The following is a 21,130-nucleotide window of genomic DNA, read 5'->3' as shown; positions in this document are numbered from 1 at the left end:
TTTAAAAAAAAAAAACGATTTCTTCAAAAAACATGTACTCTCTTAAGTGGTCTCTAGGCAAGTCGGTTCCCATGGCTAGGCTACAGCCCAGATGCAACTTCTCATTGTACTGGCAGTGTGATCCCAGCTCCTTAATTAACCTCTTCAAACCACTACCACTTATTTATTTGTATCTGTTTCTGTGATCCTTATCCATTAGTTGTTGGGTAGGAGGGTAGGTAGTTTAATATGCTCTGCTCTCTTGTCCTTAAAAATAAGTGCACATGTTCTCAATACTGTTGGCTACAGGAAATTACAAAACCAAACATGTGAAGATGTCAGATGATAGCATCAAGAGTTCAGGCTAGTCTTTGTGTTGAGAACTCAGGTTGTCTCCATCTGGTTTGACCCACATGTGGCCAACTGGCCAAATGTGGTTTTCCTTATGCCCCAGGGTGAGCCCTTTCTGAAATGTTTATCATGATTTTTTTTTCCCTTCAACAGCATGTTGATGTAATCATCTCCCATTATGGGATTTTTGATAAATTTGATCTGAACACAGGAAAGCAAATTTTACTTTCCACAGGTGGGGAGCCTGCCTATAGTGAAAAGGGTCTGTCTGGATGGTCTCACCAAATGTGTCCTGCTTGGAAGAGAAGGTTGTGGTCCTCACATTACTTTTTTCTCCTCCTCTCATTACTTTATTCATTACAGGAGGTAGGGCTGTCAGTTTTACAAATCTGCTTCATTGCATAATGTGATTGCAAAAGTGCATATTTTCTTTACATGTCTTAGCTAAGGCTAGTTTATGAAATATATAATATTTCATCCAGAATATTTACCAGTCAAAAACAGTGCAGCTATGGGATGGACATGTACACATTGCTATATTTTAAGTGGATGACCAACAAAGACCTACTATATAGCACAGGGAACTCTGCTCAGTGTTATGTGGCGGCCTGGACAGGATGGGAGTTTGGGGAAGAATATTGTTGTTGTTTAGTGACTAAGTCATATCTGACTCTTTTGCAACCCCATGGACTGTAGGTCACCAGGCTCCTCTGTCTGCGGGATTTCCCAAGCAAGAATACTGGAGTAGGTTGCCTTTTCCGCTCCAGGGGATCTTCCTAATCCAGGGATCAAACCCATGTCTCCTGCATTGACAGGTGGATTCTTTACCACTGAGCCACCAGGGAAGCCCTTGGGAGAGAATGGATACGTGTATATGTATGGCTGAGTCCCTTCGCTGTTCACCGGAAACTATCACAACATCACAACATTGTTAATCAGCCATACTCCAATACAAAAAAAGCAACAACACTGCAGCTAGAAAACTTAAGAAAATAGACCTGTAGGTCTTGTCCTCAAATTTCAGTGTTTTAAGATCAGTGTTCCAACCCTGAAGCAAATCACAAAATGTTCCCTTTGAACTGTGAAGCTTGTTCTCCAGTGTCAAGGTCTGACTGAGCCAGTGTCCGTTCCTCTTGCAGGCCTGACAGCGAGTGCGGTTGCAGCTTTAATCCTCATGACATCCTCCATCATGTCCGTAGTGGGGTCTTTGTACCTGGCCTACATCCTGTACTTTGTGCTGAAGGAGTTTTGCATCATCTGCGTCATCACATATGTGCTGAACTTCATTCTTCTTATCATCAACTACAAACGACTAGTTTACTTGAACGAAGCCTGGAAACGGCAACTGCAGCCCAAGCAGGACTGACCGCCTGATGAACTCTTTAACTGACAGTCTGAAGTCCCTTTTTCCATTAAGTTTATTTTGCAGCAGTTTGGGTTTTTTTTTTTAATTATTATTATTATTATTCTTCACAACAGACACTTTCCCTAAGAATCTTAAACTGATTTTTTAAAATCCTATAAATTAGAAGGGGCTCTAGCTATTTTCTGTGTCAATCTTCATTTAAAATATGGATACAAAGGATATACCAAGCCAATCAAAGACAAGCTTTAACTTTACTTTGGAGATGTTTCTGAAATGGTAAAATGTAGCCCTAGCCCCTTCCCCTCAGTTGTAAAGTGAGCAACCATTGCTAGTAATTCTCTAATGTGTATAAATTCAATTTCAGGTATAACAAATGTGATCATGACATGAAAATATTTTAGAATAGATACTGTATTCAATATTGCCATGTTTACAATATGTAATATGTTTTTTAGCCGATGGATTTAAACATGTAGATTCAACTAGAATCCATTTATGTGATATTTGTAAATAAAGGTAGAGATATTGGATCCAGCCCTGTAGAAACTTGCTGTACAGCTTAGTTGGAGTGTAGCAATGAGGAACAATCAGCTCAATGCTGACTGAAGACGTAGTGAAAATACTAAGTCCACACAGAGCATCTTGTGGAAAGGACTGGCAGCTGTGGGTCCAGCACTGACAGCAAAAATAATAGGGTGACTGGTTCCCTTTCATCTCCTTCCTTTGAAAGGAAGAAACTAAATTTGGACATTCAAGTCAAGCTTGTACCTAGTCATAGAACTGGATCAATTAGAAACTTACAGTGTGAGTCATGTGACCAGACTTTCAAGGCCTTCAGGACACTAAAGGTGGGCAAATGGGTAGATTTCTCTGGCAAAAAGCTGGAAATAGTACTATGGCATTTCATAGTCTCTTACAACAGGTGAATTTTCATGCAGATAATTTTCCTTCACATTAGTGCCAGTCAACCAAACAGTATTGGCTTGGAAAATCATCAGTATAAGCCCCAGTCACTCCAGAGTAGGATTACTCTTGGGTAGCTCCATATGTTTCTCCTGTTTCTTTCTTCACTAACTAACCGGACGTCTAGTTTGTTTTAGAGTCAGATATTAGATTCGTAAACTTTAGGGCTGACATGCTGCTCAATTGGCTTAACTGGGAGGAGTACTAAAGGGAGAAGTATCTCAAGGTGGAACATAGTACTCTTTCTAATAACTACCCCAATGCAGAGTCTTTGAAAGAGATTTGAATAAACCCAAATGAAACAGTGACAGTATGTTTCTCTGGTTAACATCTTCTATCAGAATGTTCAAAGTGCCTTCTGTCTTAAATCTCAAACCAAATATTTTGTGTGTTGAACTTGGGCAGAAGTGTCCTTCCTTCCTTTCTCAGCATGAAGTAGGAAACTTGCATTCTATAGAAAGGTTCTGTGTGGTCTTTTCATTCCTTAGATTGAGAAGGAGTCGCCATGTTTTTGCTTCTATTTCTGTTCATCATTACGTTAAGAAGAAACTGGTAACTACTGAGTGTTCTGCCTTCTTTTGTAGGGAGGGGACAGGCTCTGCTCTGTAAACCATAACGTGTAGAGTCATCAGCTGTCCAGCAGTTTCCAACCAACTGTCATAATTGATGCAGTGTACTCTTCTAGCCCAAGGCAGGTATCAAATTGCATTGTAATGTACTTTTAACCAGTTTAAACTAGTTTTGTAAAAGATATCTTAGTTCTGATTTCATCCAGGCTTATGTTTTTTCCCATGAATGTGAATATTTCAATGTCTGTTTTATTATGTATGTATTGTTCTTGTTTCTCTAAAGAACTCTAGAAAGTGTTGATTAGATGTCTGGTATTTATGGAGAAATGAGTTCTCTGGAGAACTGCACGATGAGCTCGTCTGGCAGCAGAGCTTCCCCTCTACCCAGCAGATCAGCAGTTCACTGCTTCTCTTTTCTCCACTAGTCTGGAGACGGCTTCACCGTGATGACATCATGGTATATATATATATAAACTCTGGTTGTGCTAAACAAGTTCCTTGTGTCCCCATTTAAAATTGTTCTTTGCCCTCCTCTGTCAGCGGAGTAGAGTTAAAGCTTGTCTCAACGTTGCGTTCTTGCGAACGCCTGCAATTCTTTTGTGAGAAAACATCAGGGTGTTCAGCCGGACCCTTCAAGTTTTTCCTTTGCTTTTCTAAGCCTTGGGGACACCACTGTTTCAGTTGTAGAAAAATTGTTGCCACATTCCTACAACCCCAGAATTCATGTCCTTCTCACTGAGGGATGAACATGTGCTGCCTGAAATAACCACATGGTGATGCCCATCTCTCTAAGCAAAGAACTCCAATGCTGGTGTATGTGATTTGTTATTTTTCCCTGGGAAGAATTTAGGCTTCCCTCTACATCAATTCTACCCTAGAAGAAGGGGAAAACCCCCTGTTAAAAGTCTGAGGGTTAGTAAGATTACTTCAGACTGAATATTTAAACATTGCAACATTATTAGCTACCAGTGTTGAAGAACAGGTGGGGGAAAATGTGAATTTCTGCTACTCAGTTTTCAAAATGATTTGTAACAGATGAAGCCTCTTATTTACTTGACAGTCCTATCATTTGAAGAAATAAGAGAAGTCGTGGTTACATGATAAATTTTAGGAAAGCTCAGTGGTTTGAAGGGTTTCATTTCATTTTTTTTTTCATTGCAGCTAGTTGCTATCAGTTGAGGATCAACTTCTGGTGAAGTGTCAGATTTAACTAGCTGTGTGCCCTGGGTGTATGTTACCCCTCCTTAAATCCATGACTTTTAAAGATGTTGATAGCATTGATTATTTTCATTCAGAGAGACAAAGATCTCTCATTTGATACAAGAGATCTTTGGAGCTCCTATGTAGAATACAGGACCAAGACTACAATGAAATTAAAACTGTGAGTTGGCTTTAGTTTTCTTAGACTTCATTTAAGACTATCAGCAGAAGTACAAAGTTGTATCCAGCAAAGCTTGAGACCAGTAACTGCTGACAGATCTTACCCTGAACGTCAGTACTGGACAACTGCCAGCAAGAAACCCACTCTCATTTTTGGTAACCTATTTGGGAAAGAATACCTAATATTCAGCCTTCGTCCTCGTGTATTTTTCTGTATTTTTTTCCCAATGGGCAAGTTCTGGTGAAACACTGCTCTTTATGTATTTTAGGCAGCACTTACGAGTCCTAATTTGTGAGAACTACCCTTCAATAAATCAAGGGATGGGGGTGGGAGTCCAGGCGACTTGGTTAAACTTTTTTTTTTAACATATTAGCCCAGAAAAGGTAAAATGTTTTGTTATAAAACTGTATTAAGCATGGCCTAAGTATTAGGTGTATGATCTGTATAGTATGTTCCATCAAAAAATATTTATTACTAGTGCTTTAAGCTCCAGAGTAAACATTCATTTAAAATGGAGTTCACTGGGCAGATTTCCCCTTTAATATAGGTAGAAATATTCTTTATCAGAGGTTTAGGACACAGTTTTGCTAACTGGTAAAAAACAAATGTAAATATGTAAGAATGTTTATTTGTTGCACATAACTTTTTTGGTATAAAATAAATGTAGAAGTTACCTGTGGAAGTTGTGCTGCCCTCATTCTTATACTGCAGTGTTATATTTCGAAAAAGCAGTAGAAATGAATTCAGTCTTAGAAACGATTTTAAGTTCTGGTCACACCCTGAGGTCAGGACCTTAGTTCCCCAACCAGGGATCGAACCTGTGTCCCTTGCACTGGAAGGCAGAGTCTTAACCATTGGACCATCAGAAGTCCCTATAAATGATCCTTGCAATTAATACCATAGCCTCATTTCTACAGGTATAGAGTTGACTCTTTTTCTCTTAAATTATAGGTAAACTTATAGAAGACAGAAGCAGAATTCTTAGAGATTCTAGTTCTTGGAATTCCTGTGGGCTTATGATGTATGTGGTTGTCAAGAATTAATGAAGATGTTACTGCTTACAGTTCTGTGAGCACATAGATTGTATTAATCAGCTGTTTTTTCACTGCTTTACTGTACCTCACCTTGAATACTCCACTCTTATAATCTCCTAAAAAGTTAGTATCTGCAAGAAAGATAATTTCGTTGGAAATGCAGTTAGCCATATTTTATTGAATAGAACAAATGTGTCCTTTGTTGGGACCTTAGGACTTGAGAAAAGAATCTTACCCCTAATTTGTAAAACATTTAAGTGTGTCTGTCATGTTTCATTTTTTTTATAATGTTTGTCAGGTAAAGAATTTTATATATTATTCCTTGACATTAAACTGGAACATAAAACTTGATTACTTCAAGAAACTTGGAAATTTTAGGGTAACAAAAGAAATATACAGCCCCTAAAATTCCTAACTTATTACTGGAACAGACTACACTCGCATTTCTTTATGGAGCTTGGAAAGAAAGGTTAAAAAAGGGCATGTGTTGAGACATGAAATCCCCTACAAGTGGATCAAACTCTGTATCAAGAACTACATTAATTTATGGTCTTCAATTTGATTGGACCGTATTTTTCCAAAGCTTTCAGCTTTAAGTCAGGGTTGATGAACACTGAAATCTTAAAAATAACGTACCTTACTTAATGGAGCCTGCAGAAGAGGGGCAGGAGGACAGATTCCTAAGGAAAGGCCGTCCTCGGGAGCAGAGCAGGTGGCGGCACCAGGTATGGAAGCCTGTCCTGTCTGCGGCCCGCGCATTCAGAGGCTGCATCTCCACCTTCAGTGGAGTCGGCTGCAATGGTCCAGTGGGCTTCTACAGCTGTCTATCCCTTTCAGTCCAGACAAGACGACGGCTGCGGTTGGAAGAACATCCCAGCCGCATTGGAAACCTCTGAGCTCCCTTCCAGCTCCGACATTGCTCCATTCTTACCTTTCTTCTGCTTCTGCGTCAGCTTAGCTGTGGTTCACAGACCCCGTGCCTTCTTCTTCCAGCCTGATACTACTTTCTGGGAATTTGCTGAAACTTCAGCCCTTCTGTGGAGTTCCTAGCAGGTGTTTCCTACCGTCACCCACTCAAGTCAAGGCTGGCGCAAAGCGCACACAGCAGGGCTAGTTTGGTGGCAGCACAGTTTGTAAGCCACAACTCTGAGTGGGGCATGAGTGCTGAAGCAGAGGTTTCCCAAGACTCTGTGCTTGGTTAAGGCTACAAAAACAGGCTGAGACGCCGAAAAGAAATGCAGATGCTTTTCAGCAGTATAGATCATTCAGTTTACGGATGGTCACTTTTAAGCCAACTCCTTATTGTCATAAGACAAAAGCTTTTCTTTATTATTATTATTATTGGCCATGCTGTGCAACATGTGGGATCTTAGTTTCTCAACCAGGGATCAAACTCAGGCCCCCTACAATGGAAGTGCCGAGTCTTAACCACTGGACTGCCAGGGAAGGCCCTACAAGTCTTTATTTTCACCTCTAATGTTCCCTTCTAGCAAATGACCACAATATCCAGGTGAGAAGCTTCCAGGTCTGCCATGCACAGTGCAGGAAACACTTGCTCTGTGTGCGATGACAGTAGCCCCCCTCCCTGGGGAGGAGGAGTTGACCGAGCCAGTGTCTGCAGAGAGGTAGTTCTCGCTTTAAACAGTAAACAGGCCGCTTCCCACACACTGTGACGTCACAGCTGACCGCTGGTACCTGGTTTCATTGGCAAGTTTCCAGTATCTCTCTCGCAACAGGAAAGCTGCACTCTTTGGTTGTCTCTGCCGAGTGAAGATCCCTTTTCTGTTCCCAATCATCCGAACTGGTGCTAAAAACAAGACAAAAGGTGTTTCACATGACTTCTGATGGGGAAAATCAGAACCAGCCTGGAGCCAAGCTGGGCACTCAGCAATGTCTTCATGCTTTAGAGCTGCTCGGCCTGCTGTGGACTCGGAAGTGGCCGCTTAATGGGGTAAAGACTTAAATACCAGTTCTCCCCCAAACACTTCAGCTTTCATCCATTAGGGGAAGAATCCAAAACTGTTTATCTTTTCCTTGCAAGATAATGTTTAAGACATTTAGGGTACCCAGCTGCCTGGTAACTGGAGTGGGGCTGAGACAAAGTTACTCTTCGAAAGGCTGGAGCCCTCTCTGAAAGGACTACTCTCCTAGGAGGAGCCAGAGTCTTGACCACTCACAGGGGCCCAAGTAGATGTTAAAGTTCTCCCAGGCAGACTTCCAGCTGGGTCCCCACCCCTGGAGGCAAGTCTGCCGGAGAGGGAGGTAGAAAGAGCAGCTATGCTCCCAGCGAGTCTTCTCTCCACCCCCAAGAGAAGCCACCCCTTCTGTGAAATGGAAAGCTCTCTCCCACTGAAAAGTTCAAGACAACAATCATTTCTCCCATGAAAAGCAAACACCAGGCACTGTGCCAAGCACTTCAAGTGGAATCCCTATGTCAACCTCCGAGGTGGTTGTCGTTATGCCCACTTCATAGGCTTGTGAAAAGGTAGGTACCTTGTCCAAGGTCACACAGCTAATTCCTTACTACACAAAGCCAGTGTCCCTACTCACAAAACTAGGCTTCCATCCAAGTTTATTTCCAGGAGCCACTAATCTCATTTGCCAAGCAGAGTGGAGGCTCACGTTCTCTTTCTTTTTCCTCTTTCACTCTTGCCATTCTGATTTTCTTTTTTTTCTTATTTTGTTTTTTTGCCATGCTGCATGGCATGAGGAATCTTAGTTCTCCGACCAGGTTTCAAACCCACGCTCCCTACATTGGGAGTGCAGTCTTAACCACTGGACCACCATGAAGCACCCCCCAACCCCACCCCCCTGAATTCTGATTTTTAGTTAAACTTTAACCTTCCAAAAACCTGTCTTTCCCCAGAAGTAATAAAAGGTAATTCCCACTGTTACCAGTTCTTCCCTACCTCCCCCAGCTTGCTCTCCTCAATTTACAATATATCAAGAAGCTAGTAACCTAGAGGGGTAAAAAGATATAGGAAACATTCATTTGGAAGTTTCTCATTGTTCTCACTTGAGAAAGTACAGACCATGTTCACTCTGAAGGCTTTTAAACACTCCTACATTCAAAACCGTTTGATATTTACGTATATTTGGTGAACCTGCCTTTCATAAGCAAATCATATAAAACAGACTGAAATGTCTTAGGTTTCTCAGGCTTTGTACCTTACCCTAGAATCACGAGTGTATCCCAGTAAATCCAATGCAAGATCCACTTTTTCCTCATACTATTGTGAAACAGAGGAGAGCTGGCCACCTCTGCCTTGAGACGGATGCCTCTTCCATTTACTTCAGAAAATGATTTGCATTACTTGCAGCACACAAGTAATCAGCTGCTTGCTCAACACAACTGACTTTATCCTAGGAAATCCTCTGTGTAGCCTGCTTTGATGATATCAGCCTTCCCCTGCTTGTTTCCAGGGTTCTTAGAACCAAATGTCCTGAACTAACACGCCCACCAGAAACAATGAGAAGGGATACATCCCATGCACCCAATTGCCACTTACACTGGTTAGTCATGAAATCAGCAAAATTCCAGATGAGCTCGCCAACCACATATTCTTTGCGTTTTTGGTCCAGAACCACATGATACTGCTGGAGCAGGCCTTTCTGGTACTCTTCACTGAACATCAGTGGTGGATCCTGGAATTCAAGGCAGAGAGAGAGGTTAGGAGTCACAACCAGCAAAACTGCAAACTTAGACAAAGATCCATCTGATGATGACCAAAATATCTGTCCTTGTGGTGGGCTATAGTGCCTGCAGGACTTGCTGATACTGGTGGAGGGCCAAGCCAGTGTGTGATGTAGCCCAGGGTTAAAAAAAAAAAAGGTTTAAAAAACAGCAACAACCCCACCTTAATTAGTAACTTCTTTATTTATAAACAGAATTTGTGGGGGTTTTTTTTGGCCACACCAAGCAGCTGGTGGAATCTTAGTTCCCCAAACAGGAATTGAACCTGGACCTTCGGCACTGAAAGCACAAGTTCTAGCCACTGGACAACCAGGGAATTCCCATTAAACAGAATTTAATATTTGCTTTACTTTTTTCCACCTCTATTTCCCACTGCAGTCTTACAACTGAACTACACTAGGAATAAAAATACGTGTCTGGATAATAAATTTAAAACCCAAGGCTGAAGTAGCTGCCAATGCATAATTTGAGCACTGGTGTGACTCAGCTTTAACTTCACTCCAATTCCCCTGTATCTCATCTAGGTAAGGAACTGCTATTTAGCCCATTGACTATTGAACAAATCGTTATTTAGCATCTGCTTATATGCCAGGCATTAGAGGCAAAGAAACTAGAAAGATAGAGTCCCTGCCCTCATGGGCTTTACAATCTGGCAAGACACAAGCTCGAAGTGTAACAAGGGTGAATTGGGAGCATGTAGTGTGTGGGGGGCGGGTAGGAGGAGGTTAGCAGTGGGTGCAGACAGAGGCAGGGGCCACAGAAAGCTTCACTGAAGCTGAGACCTGCCAGGTGAGGAGGGGAAAAGCAGAGGTCACATCTACGGACTCAGTCTCCGGAGAAGAGCTCATGTCTGTCGTGTGCTAAGATATAACGATCTTTGAGATGTTCTTAGAGCATAAGGTCTGCGTTTTCATCTCATGGGAATTTGTGGGGGGTGCTGGGTCTTTGACACTCGAGGATGCAGCACTGCAGTCATCTTACAAGAGAACCAACCCCTGTTGGCTTTGCTCCTCCTTCCCAACGAGGAGGATTAAAACGCTATTATACAGGATGCACTGCAGATACAACTGTGGAGTTGTAAGGAAGCCAAGGGAAACACAATTTAATCTCCCTCCTGGAGCCCCCGGTCTGGTCAAGGAGAGAACCAAAGAGAGCATGACAGCTCACGGTGTTCCTCTGCCCAGCTAGGTGGGGTCCTCCTCCCCAAAGAGTGGACACCTGAGCTGAAGCATGACCATTGAGTCAAGTTCCATTAGCTGGGGTTATGGAGCTAAGAAGGGCTTCCTGGGCAGAAGGAAGAGGCCAGGCCAGCACAGGAGCCACCAAACAGAACAGACCAGGATCTGGGACTGAAGGCCTGGGAGAGGGCAGAGGACGCGGACAGCCCCGAGCACAGATTACGGCTTCGTCCTGTGGGGTCAGGGAAAGCCAGGGACAGGACAAGGCTTGGATTTGTTCCAGGGACCACTTGGGCAGCTTGTGGGAGGCTATCTGAGGACCACGCACATGGAACAGAGGCTGAGTCCGGGCCGGCCGTGTGGAGAGGCGGCTTAGGGCTGGCCTGGTTAGCTGTGGGAGGTGGCCAGGACAAGGGAGGGACGGGGAAAGAGGCAGATCTCTAGTCTGGGGCCGTGATGACTGACATCCCTGTCCGAGAGAGGGAAAAAATAACTCCCATCTTCGATGCACTTACCTCGTGAAACCCTTCAATGGCATCTGCTCCGTACTCGCTCTGAATCATCGGCTTCTGATAGGCCTTATACCAGTTCTCGAACTGGGTTGCCAACTGCAGCTGAATCACCTCCATGTGCCCATAGTCGTGGTACCAGGAGTAGTAACTGTTCACACAGATGACGTCCACGTACGGCGCCTGCAAGAGCATGGGGAGAGTCCACCAACCAGGAGAGTGGAGGACTCACACTCGGGGTGCTTCTGGCAGAGGAAGTAAGAAGTGAGTGCGGAAAGTGCGTTAGATGCGCACGTGTAGGAAATAATAGTCAGAAGGGACCTGAATGGAGCGAGTGAAGGGAGCAAGCCTCTCGTTCTGGGCTGGCACCCCTGACCTGGCTGCAACTGGGCTCCGGGGAGGGCGATGAGAGCTGGCCCCAGGCACGCCGGCCCAGGGAGCCCATCCAGACTGGACTTCTTCATCTCTAGGTGGTGGTCCTGTCACTAGTCATGCCCTTGGCCCAACTGAGGGCCGAAGGCAGTTTTCTCCTCACAGAGCCTCCCGAGTCCCCTTTCTGAGCTACTGTCACGGGCCCTGAAGAGACTGGACAGTTCCCTCCTGGGAGGGCAGCCTGGGTTGGGGGCAGCACCGCCGCGAATCTGAGCAATGTGCCGCTCAGTGGACCCCAAAGCTCACCTGAACCCACGCTCGCCTGCAGAGTCTGCACTGGGACCCACGCGGTCCATCTCTCCCAAGGGGCTGCAGCACGCTTCTGAGCTTGGGGCGGAAAGATACCGCGGGGAAGCGGTACCTCTGTGTGGGCACGTCACCACAGCTCACACATCCCAGCGGGTGAGCCTGGCAACCTTCTGGGGGAACCAGCACAGGCTCCCCTGCCCACTAGAGCAGGAAGGGATGCCACTGAGACTATGAGACGCCCAGGTCGCCTGTGCCCCGCTGGTGTTCCACCACAGTCATGTTCCTTTGAAGGGATGGCCCCGGATCACTAGGGCTGCAAACCGTCGGGTCCACGTGAAAACGACAGTGCTCACACTTACACTTGAACACAGTGCTTTCTTATCCGCTCTTTCTCGAGAGCATTTCGCTTTCTGGAGCGCTTCTTAATACTGGCCTCAGTTCCCTAGTGAGGCATCTTCTTGCTCCTGTTTTACAGCTTTTGTGCAACAACTCAACACAGTTTCTGAGGGGCTGCTGTGCCCAGGGACCGTGAGAGGAGCCATGGGGTCCAACCGGCTGGGTGAGCCTCTCCCTTCAATTTTCAGTCCCCCTGACATTGGATCTCAGCAGTGGTTCCCAAAGCTGATTGATGCCTGGAATCACTGAGGAGTTTTTTAGAAACTCCGATTCCTATCCTGGACATTATAAATCAGAATCACAAAATCCGGACCTCTGTACTTTCAAAAAGCTTCCCTTTATGGCTCCAATGATCAGCCAAGTTGGAGAAACACAAGTCAATGATGACTTTAAGCTCCCTTAAACCTCTGCCCCTTTCTGAGCATATTAAACTTGGGGGCATAAAATTAAATCAAAGTGCAGAGATCGATGAATTGAGAATGAACTGAGAAGGAATTCGACTTCCCTATGCCTGACCTCCTTAGTGTCAAGAAGCTACACTGCCTGGCAAATCACTCCCTGGCAGCTCTCTTTAACCCAAAGACCATCTATGGAAATGGTCAGACTGGCTGCTCGTGGTCCCTCCCAGCAGCTTCTGTCAGCAAGCATCAGGGCAGGACAAGAGGACAGGCAGAAGGAAGATGTGCAGAGACCCCCAGGCTCACCCCCAGGTCTGCTTCATAGTTGGTGTTGGTCACAAAGGTCACGGGCCGGGAGGGGTCCAGGGCTTTAGTGTGGGCAATCAGCGTCCTGTCCACGGAGGGCAGAAGACACGGTGCCGTCAGTATGGGGAGGGCCTCAGGTTCCCCTCCTGAATCCTCTCCTTCCCATCTTCCCAGACAGATCACCCCCAAGACACGGCTCTCCTCCCTGCCTTCTAGGGCATTTCAGGTAAGCAAACGTGCTCCTCGAGACATCATGTTCCCTGACATCATTCTCTCTTCCTCCCTCCCCAGATCTTAGCCCCCTACCCGTCCTCCAAAGGGGGCCATCCTCAAGAGAGGAGAGGCACAGCTGAGATCTTTGAGCTGGGCGCTGCCAAAAGCAAGTTTCCTCATCTCCGATGAAACTAGATGTTGTGCGGGTTAGGATGAGTATTAATGTAACACATCACTAGGGAACGTGTCCTGGGAGGCAAGCTGTGCACTGGGCACTCACTAGAGACTTAAATACATGTATTGGCTTGGCCAGAAAGTTCATTCGAGTTTTTGAACAATGTTATGAAAAAACCCAAACGAACTTTTTGCCCAAGCCGACCTCCAGCTGTGTGTCCAGAGCTCGTCTTTGCCCAAGAAGGTCCACTACTCAGAGCCTCCATCCAGGACAGGGGGATGCAGGCAGTGTCTCCTAGGGAGTATTTCCATGGCCTCTGCTGCCTCCGCAGTAAGTGAAATAATTCCCCACGCCCGGCTACGCTACAACTGCAGGATGGCAAGAAAGAGAAGAAACCAAGGACAACGCCAGGAGGCTGGCCCACTGTGGGGAGATGGCCCCTCTGGGAAGTTTCTGCCCAGGACAATGCCTGGGGGGTGGCGGAAGTTACTGGTATGCAGTGAACGGACAACGAACTTCAGGTGACCTGGTCCCGTCTAACAACGTAACTTTAGGATAGTCAGAATATGCACGTCTTTGAAAATCTGTTTATAATCATATGCCTAGGTCAGCTTTATAAAGTTTAAATCCCCTTTACAGGTGAACTCAAAAGCATTGCAAAGTGGTTTTGTGCAGTTCTAACATGTACTAAATTTCCCAGGAATGGGGACAGCATAAAAATCAAGGGAAGACACAGGTGGCTTAGTGGTAAAGAACCCGCCTGCTAAGTGGAAGATGCAGGTTGATCCCTGGGTCAGGAAGATCCCCTGGAGAAGGAAATGGCAACCCACTCCAGTATTCTTGCCTGGGAAATCCCAAGGACAGAGGAGCCTGGTGGGCTACAGCCCATGGGGTCGCAAAGAGTCGGACACGACTTAGCGACTAAACAATAACAGCAGGGCTTGGTTTTGACTGGAGCTCTGTCAGCCGTGGCTCAGTGCCTCAGAAAAGAGCAGAACAGAGGGAAATGCTGCTCGCGGCACCACAGTCGCTGGCTATGCTTTCCAGCTCTGTCATCAGCTTCTGTAGCTCTGTTTTCAGGGAGTTTCCCAGAAGGTGCAAGCGCCTGACTCTTTCAATGGCCCTTCTGGAGAGTCAGGTCACAGATTTATGTATTCTTTGACAAACGTCTCTTCCTTATGTCAGTCAGGCCACGTCACTATCTTTTTTCTTTAATTTGAAGTTTTGGGTTAACTCCTCTGCATTTCATTTCAGGTGTGTCTAGGAGACACTTGGCTGAAATCATAATCTGGGTGGGTGAGTATCTTGTCCCCTAAATTGACCAGGGATGGATGCACCTGGGCTGGAAGCAGCCCACACCCACTGCAGGGCCCACCGCCACTCTCCCGTGGCTGCCAGGCAAGGCTGAGCTGGGCCAGCAGGCTGTGGTCTCAACGGGGACCAGCCCAGGCAAGGCAGGAGCACTCACTTGAAGTAGTAACCAGCCGGTTTCAGGAAGGAAGCGGGCTCATTGGCTAAGGACCACATTACAACGGCCGGGTGATTCTTGTCCCTGCGGATCATTTCCTCCATCACCTCCAGGTGGTGTTGCAGAGACACATTGCTGAAGCTCTCGCTGCAGGCCAAGAGAGGAGAGGGAACAGGTCAGTCTGATTTTCTTTCCCTCTAGTAAAAACTCTGGGCTTCCCTGATGACTCAGTGGTAAACAACCCGCCTCCCAACGTAGGAAACACAAGTTCGATCCTTGGGTCGGGAAGATCCCCTGAAGAAGGAAAATGGCAACCCACTCTCGTATTCTGGCCTGGAGAATCCCATAGATAGAGGAGTCTGATGGGCTACAGTCCATAGGGTCCCAGAGTCAGACATGACTGAGCGACAGCATGCACGCACAGGCTGCCGAACTGGGGGTGCCGCGCAGTGCAGGCAGCGGGCACTCACGCCAGCACGATGCCCACACCAGGGCTCTCGTCGATGACCACGATCCCGTAGCGGTCACAGAGCTGCAGCACCTCCTCCGCGTAGGGGTAGTGGCTGGTGCGGAAGGCGTTGGCGCCCAGCCAGCGAAGCAGGTTGAAGTCCTTCACCAGCAGCGGCCAGTCAAAGCCCTTCCCTCGGATCTGGAGGACAGCAGAGACAGGTGAGCCCCTGCACTTGACCCCATCCCAGACACGTTTCCGCCAAGAGCTGGGCCCGCCAGAGTCACCCTATCAGCCTGCTATCCAGGCCAAGCACAGGCAGTGGTTTGGGGCAGTTTGTTCTGAGCTGTCCTCAGCCACTCCAGGGGATGGGGAAGGGGATGGCAAGAAACAGGGACCCAGGAGCCCCTACTCACGTCTGCATCCTCATGCTTGTTGACCCCTCGGAAATAGAACGGCTTCCCATTGATGAGGAACTGGCTCTCGGTGACGGCCACGGTGCGGATCCCCACCGGGAGGGTGTAGAAGTCAGACACGGGCCCCACGGCCGTCTGCGCCGTCAGCTTCACCTGCGAAATCGAGCACTGGGCGTGAGGCAGCCTGACCGGCCTGAGCCCCACGCAGCCTGAGCTTCGCAGGACAGCCCCTGGCAAATCACTGCGGCCCACCTCTGGGTCTGCAGGTGGAGAGAGGCAGAAATTATATCTGCCGTGAGCAAGAAGAAACTTTTGCCCACACTGCCGCGGGGCTTCTCTTCCAACTCGGCCTCCCCACCAATGGCTGAAAAAAATCAGGCTGGGGACTCTTCAATCCAACAGACCAGGAAGCTGAGGGGACCAGGCCTGCTGAAGCTAGGGCTGCTGGATGGGGGCAAACGGCCTCCCCCAGCCCAATCCTCACCACCATTACCTCCAACGAGTACAGGTAGGCAGGGTGCTCGTGCATCAGGTACGGCCACCAGAGGTGGGCACTGGGCACCTGCAGCTGGCCCTCGGCCCCTGCCCCTTCGGCCATAACTTTGCCTTCCTCATCCAGAAGAGACACGTCCACTTGGAAGTGGTCACTGCCCTGGACGATGATCTGGTAATTCACCAGCCCTACAGGAGACGAGAGATCAGATGAGAGAGAAGAGGGGGGCATGTGGCCTGCGGTCCTACAGGTGAGAGCACCTTGAGGAGGTAGATGGGAGAGCCCGTCTCCAAGGGGATCTTTCCAAACAGGGAACCAAGCCACTCTGGGCCTGGCTGAGGGCAGATCCTGGCAGGAGCCTCACCAATGTCTTGGTCCATGTCGGTGGTGACGGTAATGTCATCAATGTAGGTGGTAGGCGTGGTGTAGAGGAGCACGGCCCGATGCAGTCCCGCGTAGTTGAAGAAGTCAAACTTTGTGTTCTGGACAAAGTAACCCTTGGGGTACCTAGGACGGAGCAAGGGGACAGTGGCCTTGTTCTGAATCCTTCGATCTCAACTCACATGTCTCCCTGGCCTCCAAGAGCCAGGGCCTCACCTCTGCTGAAGCCACCCTGTCCCCTGGTAGGAAGACGTCTGGGCAGGGTAGGGAGTGAGGGTGGGAGCGGGGGCTGGGCAAGGTGCTGCTCACATGGAGGGGTCCGTCTTGTAGAGGATGGTCCCAGGCGGCAGGGTGTGGGGGGACAGCGTGTTGTTGATGGCGATGGTGATGCGGCAGGAGGACAGGGGCCCGCTCTGGACCAGCTTGCTGATGTCAGCCTCGAAGGGGAGATGGCCCCCCTCGTGCTCTAACACATGGACCCCATTCACCCACTGCAGATACAGGGAGACAAGCGGGGATGGGGGGCCCGACAGTTTCCGGCACACCCTCACACACAAGTGCAGGATGAGGGAAGCGGGCAGAGTGGGGCGGGCTGAGGGTTCTGCCAGTTGCCACCGACCTCGGGAGTGGAAGAATGGGGCTCCAGGGGAATAGAAGGGACCACTCTCCGCCACCCAGGGCACAAACCCAGTGTGGGGCCTTAAATGAGCCCCCGCCCCCGCATGTACCCCAGAGGCAGGCTGTCAGGTGACGGCTGGGAACAGGCACCCCAGGACAGCCCATCCCCCACCCTGCCCCACGCCTGGCCACCCGCTCTGCCTGCCACCCGCTGTACTGACCACAATGGCATAGTAGTGGGCGCTGCCGATCCTCAGAACCACTCTCGTGTCCAGGTCTTCGGTCCACCGCTGGGGCAGGGTGATCTCCCGTTCATACCACACCCAGCCGACAAAACTCCGCAGCTGCCCATCCTGGCCCACATCGTTGAAGCTGGAGGGCACCGGCATGTCCAGGGTGGGGCCCGACTGAGGAGACAAGGGTGGGAATTAGGTCCAGATCACCCAGGAAACTAAAGGGCCAGGTCCCCCAGCAATTCTGCCTGCAGGACAAAGCTGGACAAAATGACTTCTCCCCAGGGCCCTTCCTGGTGGCCCAGCAATAAGGAATCTGCTTTGCAATGCACGGGACACAGATTCGATCCTGGTCTGGGAAGATTCCACATGCTGCAGGGCAATTAAGCCCAAGCACCAAAACTAAGACTGGATGCAGCCAAATACTTATTAGGCTGCACGTTAAAATATTAAAAAAAAAAAAAAAGACGTCTCCCAGACCCTCCCGGATTCCAGACCACCCTACCAGCAACTCACCAATGTCTTTCATGGACTCATTTAATTTTTACGACTCCATGAAGCAGACCCAGTGACTCACTCACTCACTCACTCACTCAAGGGTGCGCAGGGAACAGTGCATGGCGTTCTAGGCGCTGGGAATAGAACACTGAACACGGCCTCTGCTGTCAGTGAGCAGCTCTGTGTAGAGAGTGTGGAGAGGCGCAGGGAGCTATCTTGGGGTCAGGGAAGGCCTCTGGGGGCCAGGGCCCATGAGATACAGCCTCTGGACATCCTGGCAGAACCTGAGCCCCAAAGGAACCCACTGAACCTCTTGACCCTGAACACCTCAGGAAGAAGGCAAGGCAGGAGCGGACAGATAGCTCAGTGAGTCTGGAAGCAGCTTGGGGAAGAGCTTCCTGAAGACACAGATGGGACACGGAGCTCGGAGGAAGCGGGATTCCCTGCCCCTCACAGCTGTACGCCCAGTGGCTGGCCCATGCCCTGCCACACAGTGAGGACCCAGTAAATTCTGACTGAATGAATGGATAACTTTCTGATGACACCAACAGCAAGGATGCTTGTGTCCCAGGTCTGGTGGGAGCAGAAGTTCTTTCTCAGGGCAGCGGGCACCGGAGTTTCCATGGAAAGGGGTGTGCCCAGGGCCACAGCCAGCCTGGGGCAAGAAGGATAGCCAGAAATGAGACCCTGACTAAGAGGAAGATGATCAACTGACTGCCACCGGGAGGAAGGCTGGCCGGGGCCGCTTTGCGGAGGAAACTGTGAGTGGGGCACGTGCCCGGCTCCCCCGCCCCTTTCTTCCTGTGATGAGGGCTGAGCGGCAAAGACTAAAAAAAGAGGATGTAAAGGAGGTGACCGTTGGATGCTCAAGGCCGACCCCCAACCCAGTTCTCTGCCCACCCGACCCAAATCAGAGGGAAGACCTAGAAGGGGGTGCTCGGCTGGATGCCAAGCCCCGTTCTCTACCTAAACCTTGGAACTCAGGGTTCTTCCTGCCAGGGCAAAGGTGCGGCCCCAAAATGTCCAAAGACTCCCCTCCAGCCACGGGGCGGCCACTGGCATTAGCTCGCGGCAGGGACACCGCTCCGGCTCCGCCTCCCCTACCGAAGTCCCGCCCGCCCATTTCCTCCTGCCGGTCATACTCCGGGTGGGTCGACCCCACGGCCCCTTAGGGCCGTCCATTAGTTCCGAGGCCACAAGGGGAAGGCTCCCCACGCCCCCCACACCGGGCTTCCAGGAGCTCCCCGGCCCTGGCCCAGGTCCCGTCTCCCGAGCACGCACCTCTCTCAGCGGCGCCCGGTACCACTGCTGCTCGAAGCCCTGGCGCCGGTTGTCGGAGAAGTCGGCGCGAAAGCTCCAGAGGCCGTCCAGCTCCTTGCGCTCCCGCGACCGGCTCTCCCGGGGATAGAGCATCCCGCCCTGCAGCAGCGACAGCCCGCAGCCCCAGAGCAGAGGGCCGAGCACGGCCCAGGCGCCCGCCGATCCCCGGAGCATGGTTGCAGGGTGGCTGCGGGCAGCCAGCTGCCGGGTGTCCCGGGCAGCGCGCTGATAACGGGGCCGGGGCGGGGCCTAGAGTCACGTGTCCCGCCCCAGCGCCATCTTGGCCATTCGGGGCACCCCCTCCCCGCGAGGCCCGCGCCCCTCACGCCGCGACCGGTCCTCCTTCCTGCCCGAGGGCGGCGCGGCGGAGGGCCCGCCGGTAGCCGGAGCGCCAGCCCGGACCCGGAAGGGCGGAGGTCGTAGCTCGCAGGCTCCGCACCCGCGGGGTCACCGCCCTCCTCCTCCCTGGCGTCCCCAGCTGCTGGCGCCCAAGGCGGCTCGTCCAGACCGGACCTGAGAGACTGCCGGGTTCCCCGCCACACACACCGATTCTTCAAGGAGACCGGCTGGGGACACCTCCACTCGCTTATGCCTGCGGGACAGCGGTAAGCTCAAGCGAAGCCTGTGTGCCTAGTGCCCTCCGGCCCACAGCCGTGATTCCCGGCTCTTGGCCTTGACCCTGGGCGTCCACCAGCAGTCCCCTGGTCCCCAAGCCCCTACCCAGGGGCCCTGCGCTCCTTGGCATCACGGACGTACACGTAATGAGATGGAGTCTTTGGTACCAGGACCCTGGCCTGGATACATTTGTTCCTATAATTACTTGATTTTTAAATTATTAATTTTTCCTCTGATTCCATGTTCACCAAAGCAGCCTTCTGGCTTGGACCTTGACACTGTAAACAAAGTAGATCCCGGGATAGTACAAATAAATAAATTGCAAGAATTGGCAAGGCCTAAAGATTTTTTTCTCCCAAATGCTTACAATATAAAAATAAGAAAAAGGTGCAAAAGTTTATACTGTATGACCCTGGTAGTGCTAAAATTAAATCCACACAGCTGTAGATAGATGTGAAGTGTTATTATCAGTGTTACAGGTGATTTCCATTTTCTTCTTCATATGTTCTGAGTTTTTGAAAATTTCTATCATGAACATACATTAGTTTTATAATCAGAATGAAAACAGTGGGAAGTTGCCTGAAGTTCCAATGGATAAGACTTCCCCTGCAATGCAGGGTGTGTGGGTTTGATCCCTGGTCAGGGAGCTAGTATCCCACCTGCCTCTAGGCCAAAAACCAAAACATAAAACAGAAGCAATAATGTAACAAATTCAATAAATCCTTCAAAATTAAAAAAAAAAAAGGTCCACATTAAAAAAAGAAAGAAACCAATGATCTTCTTAAAACTCGCACGTGGGCACAAATAAGTTGATCTGCTTCTGTATGTCTGTGTGTCCAGGCGCTCTGTTGCTCAGTCCTGTGCCCCTCTTTCCAACCCCACAGGCTATAGCCTGCCAGACTCCTCTCTCCATGGGACTTGCAAGTCAAGAATACTGGAGTGGGTTGCCATATTCATCCAAGTGCATATTCCTGACTCAGGGATCAACCCTCATCTCTTGCGCCTCCTGCTTTGGCAGGCAGACTCTTTCCCATTAGCACCACCAAGAAAGAAAACAATAACCATTTTAAAGCTCACAAATGGGCACAAATAAGTCAAGGTTGATCTGCTTTTATAAATTAATAAATTGATTTTCCATTTGAGAGTCAACATGTATATACTTAGTTGAAAGTTGATTTTCCACTGTTTCATAAGAGAACACAGAAAACTTGGTTTCCGTACGCATGACCCCAATAACCAGACCTTGAGGGGTGAAGTCCTTTGGCCAGTTTCCTTACCCCTTTATTTTGCACCTGTGCATAAACTGAATCTGGAGATGAAATTTTGGGAGTTGCCAGCAGTGAGAATGGATGAGGTCACCAAAGAACGGAGGGCAGGTGGATAACAGATCCCAAGATTAGCCCTAATCACCCTATGTTATGAGTAGAGGGGACAAAGAGGATGAATG

The 21,130-nt window shown here is 49.0% G+C and overlaps 3 protein-coding genes across 10 annotated transcripts in view; 2 read left to right on the top strand and 1 right to left on the bottom strand.

The window, feature by feature from the left end:
* VKORC1L1 (vitamin K epoxide reductase complex subunit 1L1) overlaps positions 1 to 5,291 on the top strand; it is a 59,956-nt gene extending 54,665 nt beyond the window's left edge. For both annotated transcript variants that reach the window (XM_086374738.1, XM_086374737.1), the window contains one exon: positions 1,470 to 5,291. In XM_086374738.1, the coding sequence (XP_086230864.1) occupies positions 1,470 to 1,704 (235 nt within the window). In that variant the 3' untranslated portion in view covers positions 1,705 to 5,291. The remainder of the gene's footprint in view (positions 1 to 1,469) is intronic.
* Positions 5,292 to 6,923: 1,632 nt separating this feature from the next.
* LOC147345053 (beta-glucuronidase) lies at positions 6,924 to 19,283 on the bottom strand. Its single transcript, XM_086374729.1, has 12 exons — positions 19,030 to 19,283; positions 17,239 to 17,424; positions 16,709 to 16,890; positions 16,383 to 16,525; positions 16,019 to 16,206; positions 15,526 to 15,678; positions 15,132 to 15,310; positions 14,662 to 14,808; positions 12,806 to 12,890; positions 11,031 to 11,207; positions 9,153 to 9,288; positions 6,924 to 7,450 (listed from the first exon to the last, which is right to left on the bottom strand). The coding sequence occupies exons 1-12, from the start codon at positions 19,240 to 19,242 to the stop codon at positions 7,281 to 7,283; spliced, it is 1,959 nt and encodes a 652-aa protein (XP_086230855.1). The 5' UTR covers positions 19,243 to 19,283; the 3' UTR covers positions 6,924 to 7,280.
* An 18-nt stretch (positions 19,284 to 19,301) lies between these two features.
* Positions 19,302 to 21,130, top strand: part of LOC147345052 (uncharacterized) — a 29,587-nt gene continuing 27,758 nt past the window's right edge. For 3 of the 7 annotated variants that reach the window (XR_015154518.1, XR_015154516.1, XM_086374736.1), the window contains exon 1: positions 19,355 to 19,673. The gene's annotated coding sequence lies outside the window, so the exon portion shown is untranslated. Of the gene's footprint in view, positions 19,674 to 21,130 lie in introns of all 7 variants that reach the window. The other 4 variants (XR_015154515.1, XR_015154517.1, XR_015154514.1 and 1 more) reach the window with 2 other exon arrangements.

The sequence above is a fragment of the Bos grunniens genome, chromosome 25 (genome assembly GCF_055505025.1).
Source record: "Bos grunniens cultivar Pamir isolate PY7600 chromosome 25, Bosgru_T2T1.0, whole genome shotgun sequence".
Classification (NCBI taxonomy): domain Eukaryota; kingdom Metazoa; phylum Chordata; class Mammalia; order Artiodactyla; family Bovidae; genus Bos; species Bos grunniens.
This window is presented reverse-complemented; position numbering and strand designations above follow the sequence as displayed.